This window comes from Poecilia formosa, unplaced genomic scaffold, assembly GCF_000485575.1.
Source record: "Poecilia formosa unplaced genomic scaffold, Poecilia_formosa-5.1.2 Scaffold9, whole genome shotgun sequence".
In the NCBI taxonomy this organism is placed as follows: Eukaryota; Metazoa; Chordata; class Actinopteri; order Cyprinodontiformes; family Poeciliidae; genus Poecilia; species Poecilia formosa.
Window position 1 is genome coordinate 2,413,710 of NW_006799948.1, and position 17,919 is coordinate 2,431,628.

The window sequence follows — 17,919 nt, forward strand, 5'->3', positions numbered from 1 at the left end:
GCACTTGTCCTCTTTTGCTGCTCCACCCTGCTGAGGAGACACATCCAGTCAAGGTAAGCACTTAAACAATTAGCAAGCTCAAATTACGCCAATAGAAATGAGAATCAAACTGACGTTTTACCCACAATCTCCCTGTACAGGACGGATGGCCAGTCCGACTGTTTGAAAGAATGTTTAACCTAATGTCAATGTAACTGAAATAAAGAACTGAAACGAAAAGCATTTGATCTGTAAATAAACTAATCAACATAATATCAATAATCAATTAAGGATATGGCATATTTATACTTTATACTATATTATATATTTGTGTAATAGACTTCTTAGTCTTGGACCCGAGTCCAAATTTCGTACCCCAAAAATAATAATAATTCTTGAATCCTTGAATATTTATCTAAATAGCTTACCAGATTTCTGTCTCTTCATCCACCATGATCTGTGTATGAACGTATTTTCACTCCTGTCCTGCAGGTGGCAGTAGAGTGGCACGCTTCGCAGCGGTCTGTGCCTTTGAACAGTGGCAAAGAAATTCACAGTAAACATAGACGTACAGTCGCTATATCTAGAGTAAACAGGGCTCGGAGGACCTCTACAGAAAGGTGAGACCTTCTGTTTGTTTCTTGACCGTAGCTTAGTGATTATTGCGTAGCTTTTTATAAAGACTTTTATGATAAATGAACCCGGAACTGACAATTTATATAGCTTCTGAAGCTAAGAGATCATGTGCCATGTCACTCACTGGCATATGTGGCAAATGCAGCTGTGGGAATAATAAAAGTGTGGAAGTGAAAAGTACATTTTAATATAGCAACCAGAAAATAACGTATTATCGCTTACGTATTTATCAGATACAAACTATTTCTGTGAAGAGAAAGGGGGCACAGCAAAATCTGAGTGATATACAAAAAGCTGATATCGACCGCAGTGATACATAATCAGTGTGAGGAAACAAAACGTATTGGTGTCTCTAAACCTGAAAAGAAACGGCTCAAGCTGCTGTAGATGCACACCTATTTTAGCTCTTTCAATTGAAAATACATGCATCAGTTACTGAAATATGTAAGATTTTAATATTTAAGAAGAACTGTGATCCCCTGAGCTGATCAGGACGAAGCTTCCTTTTTTTTTTTTTAGGAGTTGGGGACTCTTCTGGATGCAACATGAACCTGCTGGGGGAGGTGTAGCAGTTTTAAGTCAGTCAGCCTCCCCTGACTGGAGCCATTGATAGGTGGCTTTGGCTGCACATAGGGCAGCATTCAGACCAGGTATATCTCTTGAAAGGCAGAACAATGGCTTCTTTCAGGGAAATGTTCATGTTAAAAAATCTGTAATTTTTCCGTTAGATAATTGTTTTGAACAAAATCACAAATGACAATGCCAACACCCACAACAGCCCTCTTTAAATTAAACGTGGCATCTGATTTAATTTATGCTTGTTTTTAAAGTTAATCAGACTGTCTTGGAACTTGTTAGTAATTTATGACTTTGTTTTGCTATAAATGATATGGCTATTTCCACATCTTTTCCAGGAGTGCCAATAAAGGTCTACTTCCTTTTTTTTTTTCTTTTTTGCCATAAAGAGTTTTGTTCAATAAATGAATTTAATTTGGACCTCTTTCCTCTGCAGGCACAGCTTTCCTCCCGTAGTGATGCGTTTGTCTCATCTGAGTTAGTAGTGGAGGTCTTCATGTAAGCCTCCCCCTCCCTGTCCTGCAAAGACCTCCACTGACCTGACACCACCTCCTTCTTCCTCCTCTGCCTCCTCTTCCTCCCCTCCAGCTGCCCCTGTGATGCCTCCCTCGTGCTTTGGCTGTCTGTCACAGTACACCCATCATCATCTGGTGGTCTTCCTCCTCACCTTCTTTAGGTAATCTAGAAAATGGGATGGTGATGTCATGCTTATTGCTTTCTTTTAGGGACTATACTGTAACTGACTTTTAAATTTAGTGAAAGTTTGTCTGCTCAGCCTAAACACATCGTTTGCTGTTCTTTGGGGGTCAAACTTCCAGCCCCAAGTATGGATTTGTGTTTATCTTTTCTGCTAGGTTGAGCCAATTTTCCATTCCAATTTCACAGTTTTGACTGTTTAGTTCAACTTAAGCCTAATGGCAGATAAGCTGCTCCCTTTCCACTTCAACATGACACACCTTCACATTCTCTGAGAATTTCCCAGGTGTTTGGTCGCCCTAAATATTTTAGGCCTTGCAAAATGTTTCCCGTCCCTTCAACTTTTTCACGTTTTGTCACGTTACAGGCTCAAACTTCAACGTTTCAACTCTACGGGATTGACAAACAGAAATTTTCACAAAACCATGACTTGGAATGAAAATATGTTGTAAATCACTTTGAATAGTTATTTTAATTTTATTTTAGTTGTAACTTCAGATTTTCAATTCTGTGTCTCTTTATTAGTTTTAACCATTTGTTTTGGTATTTAAATTTTTTTTGAGACTGTTTAGTTTTTATTAGTTTCAGTTATAGTTTGGTTTTTGTCTGTTATATAACAGGGGCAAGGCAGAAAATAAATTTAGTTTTTGGGTAGCAAAATCTTTTTAAAAAAAAAAGTAATTTAAAGAAAATGTGTTAATTTAGTTCAAATGAACGACCATGCATACCAGTTAATTATGAAAGATGTATAGCAGAGTAACTTTAAAAAATACAGCAGTATTTTTATCTCTAACAAAAACCGTTTTCTTCTAATTTTGTGTTATTTTTAGTTTTAACGATAACATTGCACCTTCAGTCAACTATCTGGAAATGGAGAGTTGTTATGTACCTAGTTTGGATATTTATTGACTGAGTTGTGCACGAGTTGCAGGTTGTTCTAACATGCGTTGTGTTTGTGTTAGAGTGATGGTCAACAAGGAGAGATTTGCTCAGAGCAGAGGTCAGATATCGAAGACAGTAAAGATTTCCAATAGATACTTTGTACAAAACTTGTGTCGTCTTGAACTAAATGAAACCAGCAGTTTTTCTTGCTTCTTGGCGGAGTCACGTTCCTCCTCTGTCTCCTCCCAGCTATGTGTTGCTGCACGCATCCAGGAAGACCTTCAGCAATGTGAAGGTCAGCATCTCAGCCCAGTGGACGCCGTCCGCCCATAACGACAGCGCTCCTGCGTTCTGTCCGGTCGAGGTACAGGCAGCCGATACTCGGCAACAAATTAACTTTCTTCCACGAAAATGTGCTCTTTGCGAGGGGAAGATGTGTGTCTCAGGAAGTTTTTGCCATTCCTATGACCGTACAGACATGGGAGGACAATCACCTGTTTGCTGACGAAAAGCAGGCCACGCTGTTTTTGGGAGCTCTGGACTCCATCTTCCTCTTCTCGTACGCGGTGGTGAGTCGGATGAAAGCGAAGCAAAAAATGAGGCGCGTCCCTCCTAAGGAGGCGTTTCATTCAAACCGTCATGTGTTTGTTGATCAACATGCAGGGTCTGTATCTGAGCGGCATCATCGGGGACAGAGTCAACCTGCGCTACGTGCTCTGCTTCGGCCTGTGCGGATCCGCCATAGTGGTGAGTGTCGCCAACCTCATGGCCAACGCTTCAAACGTCTTCCCTCGTCTGACGCGTAACCTGTGCGTTTGCAGGAATTCCTCTTCGGCACCCTGACCGAATGGCTCCACGTCTACAACGTCTACCTGTACTGCAGCCTGTGGGTGCTGAACGGCCTGCTACAGTCGGCCGTCTGGCCCTGCGTGGTGGCCGTCATGGGCAACTGGTTCGGCAAAGCGGGGTGCGTGATTAGCCGTGGACACTTAAACATCCTGAAACGCGTAGTCGAAGACGGACTGTGATGCCCATTCATAGACACTCAAACATAGACTTCATTTAGATTCATTTTTCTCTGCAGAAGGAGGTATTAACACAAGTTAAAGATTTGTCTTTGAGTTACAGCTGCTTTACTTATAGAAGGACGAAGAACAAGGATTCAGTTTTTGATAAATCTGTGTTTTCCAGGCGCGGCTTCGTGTTTGGACTGTGGAGTGCCTGCGCCTCGGTGGGGAACATACTGGGTGCCTTCCTGGCCTCAAGTGTGCTCAAGTACGGATACGAGGTTGGTCTTTTACAGCGTCAGTATCGGCTTGTTTCTTTATCTTCTGACACTTTTGAAGTTTTAGTGACAGTTTAAAAAAAAAAAAGTAAATACAAAGTCGAAGTATTTTGAGAAATACTAAAGTTTCTTTGTACGGTGCTGAATAAAGGGAGAAAATGTCTAGATATAATTTGTTTCTAGTGACTAAAGTGCAGCAAACATGTCCCACATCTGTTTTTTAAAATCTTAGAAATCCAGTATTTTAAAACAAGTCTGAGACCAAATCCCTTTACCCCATTATCGTCTGCTTCCTCTAGCACTGCCCGGCTTTAGATACTAACGTCAAGTATGTGGTATTCCTGTTTGTAGTACGCCTTCCTCGTAACTTCTGTGGTGCAGTTTGCTGGCGGGGTGGTGGTGTTCTTTGGCCTCCTGACCTCGCCGAAAGAAGTCGGTAAGAGCCGAAAGAAGCACGAACAATTGCGAAGAGAAACTCTGACGTCTTCCACGACCAACTATGTCTGTATCCACTACACCTTCGATGAGACTTGCTTGCGTTTACGTGGCAGGTTTGCACTTGGAGTCAGAAACCAGACTGAGCCCAGTGGAGACGGACACAGACAGCCACAGACCACTGATGAGTGACGAGGAGGAGGAGAATGAGCAGCAGGTGGAGACGTACAGCCAACAATGCCGCACGGATCAGCCACCCGAGGAGCCTGAGGACGAGCCTCCTCACGCCATTGGCTTTTTCCAGGCGTTCTGCCTTCCTGGAGTCCTGCTGGTGAGTCTGATTTGATTGGTCCAAACAAACTCACCTAAAATAGGCTTTGAATCAGGCATTCAAGGGTCCTGAAAACTCTGGACTCTGATTGAAGGAGTTCCTTGCTCCAGAGAACAGACTTCTGCTTTTGATTATGCCGTAAATCTCCTCTGCTCACGCCGCAGTACTCCTTGGCGTACGCGTGCCTGAAGCTGGTCAACTACTCGTTCTTCTTCTGGCTGCCGTTCTACCTGAGCAACAACTACAGGTGGAAGGAGGCCGAGGCCGACCGGCTGTCCGTGTGGTACGACGTTGGCGGAATCGTGGGTAATGACACCTTTTCGTGTCGGTCGCTTGGTTTGGTTTCGTGATTTCTACTTGAGTGCATGATGTCGTGCGTTTGTGGCAGGGGGAACCCTTCAAGGTCTGATCTCTGACTTCATGGGGAAGAGAGCGCCTGTGTTGGTTTTCAGCCTCGTAATGGCAATGGGCTCCCTGGTGGGATACAGCCGTGAGTTTATTTTTCACCCACAGTATCGACTACTGCTTCCATGTGAAAAACCGGTCGTAGTTTATAGTTCTCCCTCTGAACTCCTCAGGCTCTCCTAATGACAAGGTGATCAACGCAGTGATCCTGGCGATCACTGGTTTCTTCATCGGCGGCCCGTCCAACATGATCAGCTCGGCCATTTCTGCAGATCTGGGGAGACAGGACATTTTGAGGGGCAGCCAGGAGGCCCTGGCAACCGTCACTGGGATAGTGGATGGAACCGGGAGTATAGGAGCTGCTGTAGGACAGGTGAGCCGGAATGAGGACTGGGAGAAAAATCACCAAGGCCAGTCCTGGAGGATTAACCTAACAAATGCTTTTAAAATGCCAGTGTTGCACTTAGACGGGCATTTTATCAAGAGATTTGGAGAAAATTCACTCTTCCTTTAAAAAAATGTTAAATTAATGTATCTAAAATTACAGTCTTAAAAAGTATTAAATTAAGAATAAATGTTAATCACAGGTCTTAAATTTTGTTGTGGCAGACTATAAAATCCCATAGTCTATTTTTCTTTTTTCTGACAGAACTTTACTATTGAGCAAAAATTTGAGTCTTGCACGGTTGTGGCTATTGGTAGCTGGCTGCTAATGCAATCCTGCTAGCTACTTAGCTAGTAGTAAGTAAAGTAGTTACCTTGCTACTTGGCTAGCAAGGTTGCATTAACTTACATTAGCAAGAGTAAATTATTGGCTGATGTACCCTTATCTATCTTGCTAGCTGGTAAGGTAGCTATGGAGATATTAGCAGATAGTTACCAGACATGAACAAGCTAACTAGCTTTACCTTTGCTAAGGTTTATCATCAGTTGGTTGGACAAAGTTCATATTTCCCGTTTCCAGCCAATCCAATTTTTTTATTTTACGATTTTCGGTCATGCCTGTGGTTAATTTAGTTAATAATGGTCTTAAAAAGTCTTACATTTGAGTATTTGAAACCTGCATTTCCACACCATGTGGAAGAAGATTCTCTGGTCACATAAACAAAATGTTACTTTTTGGCTGACATTTAAAACACCTGGACATGGTAAAAGATGGGCTTTTTATTTTTAAATAAAAATCTGAAAAGTGCGGCTTGAATATTTACCCCTCATGGTCACACTTCTATTTCTAATCCTGCAGTACCTGGTGTCGCTAATTGAGAGCAAACTGGGCTGGATGAGTGTTTTCTACTTCTTTGTCGTCATGGTAACTTAATTTTCCCTGTTTCCACATAAATGACTATTCATCTCAACAGCTTTTCATGTTTTGTTTTTTTAACGTGCATAATTTTGTTTTTGTAATGACAGACAGGGGGCAGCGTTGTCTTCATCGCGCCGTTGCTTGTAAGAGAACTGCGGGACATGTGGAGAGAGAGGCAAGCTCTGCGCCACCAGCTCTGAGAGGAGAGCCCGACCGCCGGCTCCGGTTCTGCCCATTAGGTCGGTTCCAGGATCCAGAAGGTTCGCAGTCGGCCAGAACAGAAACACTAAAACGTACTGTAAGACTTCACTGAGCTCAATATGGGGCGGGGGGTTTAGCTGAAGTGCCTGAGGAGTATAGAGGGATTTGGCCTGAGCCACACTGGTGTACATATTTTAACAATGTAAATTAATGTAAATACTTCTCTTTTTCCTTATGCACTTCAGTTGCTGCGAGTCTTAAATCAGGAATGTAAACGTGAGACCTGAGGTTAAAAAAGAATGTGAATAGTGATTGTAGTTTTGTAATCTTGCACTTAGATTTAAACGGTCTGAAAATTTTTCAGTGAACCACTTTAATCTTCATCTTTGTTTGAAAAATGATCCTGTAAATATGGGGACCGGTTCCATCGTTCGCTCACGCCACCGACACGTTTTGTATTCACTTTCTTTGCTCAGAAATGTTTACACTTTTTTATTTTCTGTTTCTTAATTTGTGACTAACTCACACTCTTTAAATGTGGCGCGGCTTGCTTTGTAGGTTTAAACTCACAGCGGCCTCCACATTCACCTGAGCCCTCATAAAAAAAACCTAAAAGAAATTTATCTTTTTGTTCTGTAGCACAAACTTGCAGTGACTCAGTGAGGGTTGGGTATATTCCCCTCCATCTTAGCTAATCTTAAAATCTTTTATTGGCTTTTTACAAACCCAATAAAAGTATTGAAAGCAACAAGCTGTTTAACGAATCACCCAGATTAAAACGATCTAATTTTAGAGTCTTTTTTTTATGGAGTTAATTTGAGTGGGAAAAACTTGAAAAAGAAGTAAAGCGATACTTTTTTCAGAATCAGAAGCTAATTTTAGCATTTGGCTACATGGCCTCTCGAGCATCCAGCTAATAAAACTCTGTCAATGTTTGGTGCCTAAATGTTTTAGAAAAATAGGAAAAATGTATAAACCGATTTTTATATTTCAATAAAGATTTCCGTATAAATTTGGGTCCTCATCCTAATTTATCATAGTTCTGGTTGTTTTCAATGTTTTTAATTATTGGAGGTATGGAAAGGTGAAGATGATCAGGGCTTTTGCTATTTTATGACAGATCTTATATAAGACCAAGAGCCTCATCTCCTAATAAAAAAATTGATAAATTAGAAACTTCTCAAATTTAAGTATTCATTTTTTTTTAAATAGATGGTTAAATTATATATATATTATGTATTTTCAATCCAAAGACATTTTGTCAAGACCCATTAAGCCTTTTTAATTCTTGGTGAGAAAACAAATCTGTTTGTCCAGAAAATAAAACTTGCTTTATTATGAAAAATGAGTTCTTTTTTTAGATTAACATTTTTGCCAGGATAAAAGTCTTGATCTCATAAAATGAGGCCATTTGAGTCTTTTCTAAATATAAAAACTGTAGAAAAGCAGTCGACTGCTTAAAAATATAGGACAAGCTTTGAAATTGAATTTCCACAACAGAAAGAAACTAACAGTAAAATTATTATTTTTTTTTTTCTGATTAGGTTGAAAACTGTTTTCCACAAACATCAGCATCACATGGGGAAAAAGTTTCCTTAACTACTTATTTAAAATTAATTACTTTGAAAGTAATTATAAGTAATTCATTTTCCAGTGTTACTGCAGAGAAAATAATTGGCTGTAACATTTTCCGTATCATTTGATCAGGGCTGTAAAGAAATGTGAAGAGAGCTGCATCTTTTCCAGGCTGTGCCATAGACTTGACATTTATTTTAGGTTGACTGTAAAATTGAACCTTTACAGCCAATGCAACCAAAATATTCAGTTTTGCCAGTTGCCAACTTCTTTTCATGACTAGAAGTAGATATATTTTGTTAAATTTTTTTTTTTTTTTTTTAGTTGCATTCATTTTAATGATATGTAATATCAGGTCATTATATATTCAACCATAACTCTGTTTACAGGAGGAGCCAAACACATGTAATAGATTGTAAAATAATTAGGTGTGAAATTTCCCTTCTGTTAGTTTCTTTTGTGTATCTTTTAACTGTACTTCTACTTCTGTTTGAAATAAATGCAAAGTCGCCTTCAAGCTACAAGCGCAGTTTTGCATCGGATCCACTAGGGGGCGCAAGTAAAGCTTCAAATTCCTCCTTTTCTTTGGATTCTCTCGAAGCCAGTCATGCGAGATCTACAGCAGTGTGATTTCTCTTTATATTTATTGATGAAACAAACCAAATGAAATGTTATGAAAAGCAGGAGAGCAACAATACAAATATTATCCAAAAAGATAGTGATACAAAGAGGCATAAACCAGCATTAAATTACAGTAGAATTATTACAAAATGGTGTACAAATATCTTACATTCATGCATGTACAAAATAAAATAAACACTTTTGCTAAAGCTGCAAATTAATAGTTTGCAACCTCTGGAAACGGATTCATTGCTTTATTTTCTAATGGACTTTAAACAAGGAGTAACGTGGCTACAATAAGCTGAAAGTCTCAGTCTGAAGCTGAGTCTGCTGCCCTGTGTCTGTTTTCCGCAGATTCCGCGATCACAATAAAAGTAGTTCTTAGTGCAAAGATATATATTTTTTTAATAATCTGACTGGGTAGTTAGGAGAAAAAAGATAAACTTATTATGTTCCTGCTGTTTGAAAACTCTAGGCACACATTGGCAGATTTATCTTTAAGCTACTAGACAAAAAGGATGGAAAAATCCTTTGATGGAGACTGAGGGGTCTGGGTGTGACATTTTCTCAGGACAGTCTGTATTTTTTTTGCCCCCTCCCCTCTCAATGCTGCTCCACTTGAGCGATCTATTCTGGGAAAGCCGTCACACGAAAAGCGAAGCAAAACAAAAGCGGTCAAACCCACCCACCGCCCGCCCACCCCGCGTTCTGACACACTGACTCTTTTACCTGATGCTTCTTCACCACAACAGAACACGACTCGCTCTTTAGTCTTCGCTTTCATGGCCGCCAAACACAAACAAACTCAGCTTTTTACTTTGTCTCTGTATCGTTTGATAACCTTGTTGAGGTAGTAATAGAGGATAAATCCAGCATATGGCTATTTATTTTTTAATTACTGCTGCAATATCCTGTTGAAGAAACAATCCAGTGGTGTGAAGTTTTTTGTTTTTCCACTAATGTTCACTAGAACTGCTAATCCTGCTTTGTTTGAATGGCATCACAAGAGGCACAAGACCTGGAATAGATGAAAAAGTATAATAAAATATAATGCGGCATAATCAAAACAACTTGGTATCTGTGATCTAATGTGATGTCTTCAGAGGCATTAAACCTGTTTTTTTTTTTTTTTTCCAGGAGTATCTTGATTTTAAAGATATTTTACAACAAAATGGCCAAAAAAATGGTGACAAATTATTGCAAATTCATTTGATTTGACTTTGCAGCCGGCAGTTTTAAGTCTAGGCTCTAGAAAAACTGAAGCAGATGTAATTTGGTATTTTAAAGCCCCTTAAGCAATTTAAAGTGAACTAGTTTGGGATCTGTTGCTCTTAGTTGCTAACGCATCCATTGCTTTGGTCGATCTTTTTACAACTTGTGTCACAAACCCTCGCATGCATGCTTGCAGAATCGAGGAACTGGATTGCAACAGAGCAGGCGAGCTGGACTCTTCATATAAAAACTCTTTCGAAGGAAAAAACAAAAAAGCAGAAGTAAAATGTTTAACTTCTGAAAACGGAAAACGCTGCGTTCCCTTAAAGAGTAAAAAAAACAAGTGGAAAATGCTACATATTACAAGCAAAAAGCTGAATCACAGCAAACAGGATTTCTCATCATGTTGCCAAAAAGCCTCTATGGTGCAAATATTACTAAGCAAAACTAGAAGTTTGCCTTTTGTAGATTATTCTGCCGTTAAACTGTGACGTTTAAATGACTTCTTGAGGAAAGAATGCAATACCTTGAAAAGGATTCATAGATTTCGAATTTGAAGTTTTACTGATATCATTAGACAGTTTAACTATTTTAAGTACTTTCTGAATGCATCATTTTTCCACTCAGATCCCAGTCGCATACATTTACACTTTTGGTCGCAAGTGAAAAATGTTGAATCCTTCTGCAAGGCACTGCAGTTCAGGGAGTTATGAGACTTTATTTTGCCTCGTTTTGCACAATGGGTAATCATTCTGTTTTTTCATTTTTATCTTGGACAACGATCTTAAAAATAAATAGAAAATGCTTAATACTCAAAATGGAAGTCTCTGTCGTACAGCATTTAAAATGCTCAGCCTGCACCCGCCGACCTCTGACCTGGAGCTAATGACAGTCGTGCTGCCACGTTTTGAACCCTGGCTGAGGTTTTGACCCCTGCTCCGACTCCAGCTTTAAGAGGCTCTGGGTGAAGCCAAAAGGCCAAGTGTGCTGAAGCAGTAACCGCTCGGATCAGAAACCTGGAATGACTTGGAGCAAAAAAAAACAGGGGTCATGGGCTGAGGTCTACCTCCCTTTTGCTGTTTTAGTATCCTGAATGAGTGCATTTAAGATTATTTCACAGTGTTAAAAGAAGCTGAATAAAACGGTATATAAAATATACAGTGTGTATGTATACATATACATCAAATATTTATACATTGAAAACTAGAGTCTGAGCTTGACTGAATAAAAAGAAAGGTAGCTTCCTTGTGCTGAAAATTAAATGCGTGTTGGAGTCTGAAGTTTTAAGGCCCAACATTGGATAAGCTTATAAACAGTCCGTTATAAATTGCTACATATGTACATATGATCTATATCATGTTGAGTGTAGAGGGCTGGAGACCACTTAGTGACGTTTCTGTGGAGATTGCTGAACTTTTCTACTGCCGAGAGGAAACTTTGGTGGGCAGGAGTTTCCTCTTTTTCACCTTAAAGAAATCTGAAAGGGAAAAATATATACTTCAATGCTTTCTAAAAGTTGAGTGAATTTTACAAAAGTAAAAATACATATAATGTACTTATGCAGCAGGCTGACCTGTGATTGCAGATTGTCTGCGTTTTCCTAGCCGCTGAAGTGGGTAGCTCCCTCTAGTGGTCACTTCCAGGTACTCTTCCCCGGACGAGCTCCCAGAGACGGGAGAGCCGTCTTCCTCCTCAATCGACGACGTTGAGGTGCTCCTCGTGATTTTTCTGGCCAACACTCCGGGCCTCACCAAGCAGCTCCGGTAAAATGCCGGCACATCCTGGCACCCGAGCTCCACCCACTCCACGTCGGTACCTTCTCCTGGCACGTCTCTCTGGAAGTCAAAGTTCCAGCGCTTGTTGGCAACCTCCACACTCATGCGGAGCAGTTGCTGGAAGTCCCGCTGGAGCTGCTGGTGGTCAACGGGGCCAAAGAGGTTTCTCCGCACCGGCCCTACCGTCAGCTTCAAGGCGTCGATGCCTTGGAGAGTTGAGTTCTCGGACTCAGACGTCATGGTTCCTCCGGACGATGCTGATGTAGAAGCCATCATCATATCCCTGTTGGGAGTACAAGCCGAATATAAGCACTGCATACATTCAGTTGCGTCTCGAAGAAAGGGTAAACTTAATTTTCCCCCACAAGTGAGCATTATGTGCCCCATTTATGGATCAGAAACACATGTGGTTGAACCTGCTGAGCAATTACTGCACCAGCAGGTTCCTGGACTAACACCAAATAAATCTCCAACAATGTTCAGCGCCTGCCCAGCTGTGTCAGAAACGGCCAGAGTCTCCACCTGTTCTGGAGCCTGCCAGTCAAAGGTCACACAGGAGAGGTCTATGAAGGCTTTTGATGAGGAATGTTTCCTGCATTCCCTCCTCTGCCACAGTTAATTAGCGCAATGCAGCTGAATTCCTAGATGAAGCTCCAACTCTGCGTTTTCAGCTCTGTGTTAGCAAAGCTCACTTGTATCTGCAGCCTATTCAATTACTCAAGAGTCAGACAGAAAGGTGAGCCATCAACCAGGTTGAGTCACTCTGCGTTTCCATTACTAGTGTGTGCAAAATTTTTTCTATTATGGTGTCAAAAAAAAACACAATTTCACAATCGCATGTTGGTGTTTCTATTAAATAAGAAATTAAAATCATGTTTACACAATAATTTATTGAAAAATATGCTATGCCATCATCCTCCTACCACTTCCTGTCATATTTTGTCTTTTCCTCCAGTAGTAATGTCTGGTTGTTGATCACATGACTCGTGTGTTGCAAATAGTGTTTCCCTCGTAGTTTTGGGAAATAACTAATTTCGGTGCATCTGAAGAACCACCTCATGCTAGCACAAAAACTTATCAAAAAATGTGTTTTGTTTTTTCAAATTAATGTTTCCATTAAGCAGATATGTTTCTGTAATTCCAATTTCGGCAACTATATGGTCAATGAAAACGCAGCCTGTCTCCAATAATTTCCAGATGGGCAAGTACAATTATTGAACTCCAATACATAATATCCACTGGCAGGAGGTTAATTGTAAACAATTTCATGAGAGAATGAAGTCTGCACAGTTTTTAGAAAATAACTCACAATTAGATTGTTTTTTTAATTTGGCTAAAATGGATGAAAGCATAAAAAGCAATCAAACTAGAACTGGATTGGTTTATGCAGGCTCTTGAAAAGTTTTTTGATTTGTAAAACTTTCTCTGACAAAAATAATTTAAAAAAAAATCTGGATTTTCTCTTTGTTGAGATTGTATCTAAATTCTACTAGTTAAAACTGAATCTTTGGTGAGCCAAACGTTTTTTTTCACCCCAGTTAATAAATTATGCCATCTTGGATGAGCAGTTGTTTTTGTAAACCTTGGAAACTCCCAACTTCGCACAAGCTGCTCTTGTTTAGTTGTCAAGCTTAACTTGAACTGGTGAGCTGCAGAAATACCAAACAGGGACCACATTAGTGTGAAGGCAGAAATTTGGGGCCCCCGAGGGGTCCGTGGGAGGAGAATTAAGCGATGCTTCAGTGGTTTGACACATCCAGAACAAAATGTACAGAATTTGTAAAAACAGCAGTTGGAAACCCACACCTCAAAGTTAACACCGCACCCCCAAAAGAGCCTATATAGGCCAGTTTGAAGTCTTTTAGTTGAAGTAAAGCCGCTTTTTTCTAAGTTGTTTTTCTCGTTGGAGGCTTAATAGTGAAGCAGTGAAAGTTGTTTGCGGAGAGTGGAGTGGGCGCGGTGTGCGTGCGGCTCAGGTTTCCACTGCGGTCGGTGTCCCCGCTTCCAGAATAACGGTGAGAAAATTCTCGAGCCTCAGGAAAACCAACATAAGTAAATATGACGAGCAAATATATTCCAATATCCACCTTTTTTTTTTCTTTTTCTTTTCTTATTGCCAACGCTGAAGAAACAGTGAAAAGTAGCGGTGAACGTATTGCAATAACGGGAGGTCAAATCTCGGGCTGTGCTGAGTGACGCAGTTAGATTCACAGAGGATGTGGGTTAATGAGATGCGACACAGAAACGCTCCGCATCGTGTCAACATCCACTTTGCTGAACAACACACGCAAATTCATCTTGTATATAAAAAGAAAACAAAATAAAGGGAAACAATGCGTGTCAACGCATTTTTAGTCGAAAAATGATTAGGAGAAACGAAACGTGCGACTATCAAAATTCACTCGTTTACCTGTTTATGCGCAATGAACTTGTACATTCACATGTTGACAAGAAAAATAAGAACTTCCTCTTACCATCAGCGTGAGTATCTTAATATGAAGTTTTCCCAAGACGAATGACGAAAAAATAATCACAGACTCCCGTGGAGTGAGCTGTGAGACAACACCTCGTGGATATAAACACTGTCACGTTGTCAAGTTCCAGGAGTCACTGCCCACGAAAGGGTACTTTTAGCCTACTTATCTGTGTGACTTGTTTGTTGTGGACTCAGGAGACAGGAGGGGACGTCCTACGAGAAGGAGACGGTCACGTGGTTTCCGTCAAAACAGTCTTCCTCAGTGCCGAGACCCGATCGAGGTGAAGCGCAACTCTAGATTCTCGGCGTCAGTAAACGCAGCGCAAAGTGTTTGCAAACTAAGCTGCGAGAAGACGGAGATATGGCGTTACTTTAAGACTCCGTGAAGAGAAAATGCTCTCCAGTTTTAGTCTGTTTGTTCTTTTAGCTGCAGCTCTCACTGCTTTCTCTCCTCCTCTTTCTCTCTCTCCCTCTCTCGCTCTGAGCGGCCGAAAGTAGGTCAAATATTTTGGCATGGGCCGCCATTTCCCTCCTTCCTCAAATGTGACACACATTCTCGTGGAGCCCTGGATTCACGTTTGATTTTGGCTCCTCGCCCGTACCTCTAGTCACGTTGAGCTGCAACGTGAGCAGGAACACTTTCTCCTCTCCTTCACATCCCAAAGAGGGGAAATGATTTTAGTTTTCCCGCGAAAAGAAAAAGGGGCAGTGAAACAAGCTGCACAGTTACTGAAAACTTTTTTTTTCCAACTGACCTACTGACCTGACCTCAATAAGTCTGAATAAAACCAGTGTAGTTCAGATTGAGGAATTCATACCTCGTCACCTTCCACCTTAGTCTCCCAGCTTTACACATTCACAGAATGAAACCTTTGGCCATTCCTCTTTGCCAAACAGATAAGTCTTAGACTAGACTGAGGGCAGTTTTCTTATCTTGAAACTGATCCTTGATTGGTTTTGGGTCTGCATTTTGACCCAGCAAGTTGTGGTTTGTGATATGGGCCTGATGGGTAGTCACCCAGGGCGGCATAAAGCACCACACAAATAGGATGAGAACTGAAGCAGATGCACAACACAAAGCATCTGATAAAAAAAAACATACAACTTATGTCAGTTGTGTCTTGAACAAGTTTTCTATTGCTTTACAGTCATCGGAAAGTTATATATGTGCAGTACTTCAATGCATTTTAAAATGCAAGGCATACTTTTTGGATTTTTATAAAAAAAAAAAAATTATACATATATAAATATAAGTACAACAAAATGGATATATCCATTTTGTTGTACTTCCTACCTAATCATGCAGTACTTTATGTCTAACATAAAACTAAGTATAATACATTGAGGTTTGTGGTTATGACAAAACATAAATTAAAAGTGATGAATACTGTTGCACTGGCTGCATTGCAGAATTTATTTTTGCAGTTTCAACAGAACAAATGTTTAACTTCATGGCTTCGTTACCAGTTTATTTTCAATCTGGTTTTAAATAATAGTAATAAAAATGTTCAGCATGCATACGGTTTTAAAGAATCACTCATGCACATCCTACAATGGTGCAGAAATATCCTTTACCGTCACACAATGGGGACATTTCTGTGCAACATCAGCAAAAACAGCAAATACTCACACAAACATAATATATATACATATATATTTAATCTCCAGTGACGATAAAAAAATGTCATTAAAGTTGCACAGATACCAGGATGAATGTAAATAAAACCTCTATCTGGTAAAATCACCTCACGTGAACTGAGCGTGAACTGAAACGGGTCGTATTTCTATTGTTTAAGGGAAGATATGCAGTAACAACCTGCATCGAGTCCTGTAATTAAAGAGTTGTTATACTGTATATTTGAAGCCGATCAGTCACACGAACTTACATTAGCTGAAATTTGAGGTTGTAGCAAAACAAAAGAAGAACACCTTTGCAAAGCACCAGAATGTCTATGTCTTTAAATATAAACTAGACATGCTTTCACTGGATTTTAGTATCGAAGAAAGAGACGGGAAATACTTCCACAGACATCGTTTTCTTTTTTTCATGATACCAGACAAATAATTTGGTTAAAAAAAAAAAAAAAACAGGAGCACCTTAGATTTTTCTTCTTTTTTATTTTTTCCTGGCACACTATATGCTCGTTATGATGCGCTATTAAAGCCATCTGAGTCATCTGAGCGACCCGCTGACCAGACAAGGCCCCTCACTCTGCAGCTCTACTCCCACTTTTACCCAGAAAAACTGACAACTCTATTCAGGGTCTGGAGATCCAGCGAGCTCTGTGTTGTTCCGAAGAAACTTTATGCTCGTATAGCAAGTAGACACAATGCATGTTTTGTTTTTTGGGTCATAATCCCTCCTGAGAAGACGATTTATTATTCAGGGTTTTTCGGCCTCTCTCATGAAAAATAAATAATGTGTGTCCCCTGCTTCCTAATGCTCCACAAATCTGTGTGGAGCAGCCTAATGAGGCTGTTTTGACCTGTATTTACAGTCAGCTTGTTGTTCCATATTAAATGCCTAATCCTCTTGTTCTCCACTGTGCTACGTAGGTTTCTGGTGGGCTTCCCCCCCTCCTCTCCACCCCTCTTTTCATCCCTAATCCTGAGCTGTGTGTTACATGTGGCTATGCAGTCATCAAGCCCATTGTTTTGCCACTTTTGAATACATTAGCATGCTCGTTAGAAACGACAGTCACACAGCTCAATGTGACTCGGCTCCAAACAGTAGGAACTGTCATGGTGGGTCTTGTGTTTCCCCACATTACTTCAAAGGATAAAAGAGTTAGAATGGCCCAGTCAAAGTCCTGTTGAGAACAAATGGCAAAATTTTACAACTAATCGAGCTACATTTCCTAGTCCCTTTCCACGTTTCTGCTTCATCGACATCATTTTGCCAAAAAGCCGTTTTGAGAAGAAGTGCGACTCAAAGTCCTCAACCGCCACCGCCAGATATCTGGAGCTGAATTCGCCTCAGGAAGACGCTTGACACGTACTGTGAGTCAGTTTCCTCTCGGCAGGAAGTGGAAGGAGAAGAAGAAGCAGAAGAAGAAGAAGAAAAAAAGGATCACAGCAGAGAGCAGGTTTTTGGTTCACAGGTGCGGCGTGGGGGTTTCCACGTTCCTCTTGCCCTTCAGCTGCGGAAGCGAAGCGCTGCAGAGAGTCTCGCCGCAAGACCAGAGCTTGTTTACGTCAGCTCCTTGTTTCCTAACGCGCCACGACGAAACGCAAACAATGCAAAGACGCAGAAATGCGATGCGAAATGTGACAATAGAGGAAAATAAGCAATTTCAGAAGCTTTCTAACATTTAAAGTAAAAGATGCACAGTTTGTAATTGTTATTAAATGTCTGCAAGGATATAAAATGACGCCTCGCCTCCTACATTATGCATGAAATCAGTCGTCCTGCAGATAAAGAACTACCCAAGCAAATGAACTTTGGACCACCTGTATTTGTTTTACTTCAACCTCACTGAAGCTGTGTGTGTGTGTGTGTGTGTGTGTGTGTGTGTGTGTGTGTGTGTGTGT

At 40.5% G+C, this 17,919-nt stretch overlaps 2 protein-coding genes across 4 annotated transcripts; one reads left to right on the forward strand and one right to left on the reverse strand.

Moving 5' to 3' along the window:
* Nucleotides 1-3: 3 nt before the first annotated feature.
* On the forward strand, nucleotides 4-10,401 carry slc37a3 (solute carrier family 37 member 3). 3 transcript variants are annotated; one of them, XM_016663905.1, is made up of 16 exons: nucleotides 4-53; nucleotides 472-599; nucleotides 1,135-1,265; nucleotides 1,628-1,867; nucleotides 3,019-3,133; nucleotides 3,246-3,338; nucleotides 3,433-3,516; nucleotides 3,591-3,736; nucleotides 3,961-4,057; nucleotides 4,406-4,490; nucleotides 4,606-4,820; nucleotides 4,985-5,126; nucleotides 5,209-5,310; nucleotides 5,399-5,598; nucleotides 6,469-6,534; nucleotides 6,636-10,401. In XM_016663905.1, exons 4-16 carry the CDS (start codon nucleotides 1,791-1,793, stop codon nucleotides 6,726-6,728), a joined length of 1,515 nt encoding a protein of 504 aa, XP_016519391.1. In that variant the 5' UTR covers nucleotides 4-53; nucleotides 472-599; nucleotides 1,135-1,265; nucleotides 1,628-1,790; the 3' UTR covers nucleotides 6,729-10,401. The 3 variants fall into 3 exon arrangements, with proteins under 3 accessions (XP_016519391.1, XP_007578357.1, XP_016519390.1); XM_007578295.2 differs by lacking the exon at nucleotides 1,135-1,265; XM_016663904.1 differs by lacking the exons at nucleotides 4-53; nucleotides 1,135-1,265 and adding an exon at nucleotides 134-230.
* Nucleotides 9,183-14,782, reverse strand: cdkn1d (cyclin-dependent kinase inhibitor 1D). The gene is made up of 3 exons (XM_007578305.2): nucleotides 14,387-14,782; nucleotides 11,711-12,195; nucleotides 9,183-11,614 (listed from the first exon to the last, which is right to left on the reverse strand). Exons 2-3 carry the CDS (start codon nucleotides 12,189-12,191, stop codon nucleotides 11,556-11,558), a joined length of 540 nt encoding a protein of 179 aa, XP_007578367.1. The 5' UTR covers nucleotides 12,192-12,195; nucleotides 14,387-14,782; the 3' UTR covers nucleotides 9,183-11,555.
* Between the last annotated feature and the right edge of the window lie 3,137 nt (nucleotides 14,783-17,919).

Excerpts from the sequence above, each read along its gene's own strand:
- slc37a3 (XM_016663905.1), top strand. The coding sequence starts at position 1,791 with ATGCCTCCCTCGTGCTTTGGCTGTCTGTCACAGTACACCCATCATCAT. Across the intron at positions 3,737-3,960 it reads AACTGGTTCGGCAAAGCGGG|GCGCGGCTTCGTGTTTGGAC; the intron begins GTGCGTGATTAG and ends TGTGTTTTCCAG. Across the intron at positions 5,599-6,468 it reads TAGGAGCTGCTGTAGGACAG|TACCTGGTGTCGCTAATTGA; the intron begins GTGAGCCGGAAT and ends CTAATCCTGCAG.
- cdkn1d (XM_007578305.2), bottom strand. The coding sequence starts at position 12,191 with ATGATGATGGCTTCTACATCAGCATCGTCCGGAGGAACCATGACGTCT. Across the intron at positions 11,615-11,710 it reads CAGACAATCTGCAATCACAG|ATTTCTTTAAGGTGAAAAAG; the intron begins GTCAGCCTGCTG and ends TTTCCCTTTCAG.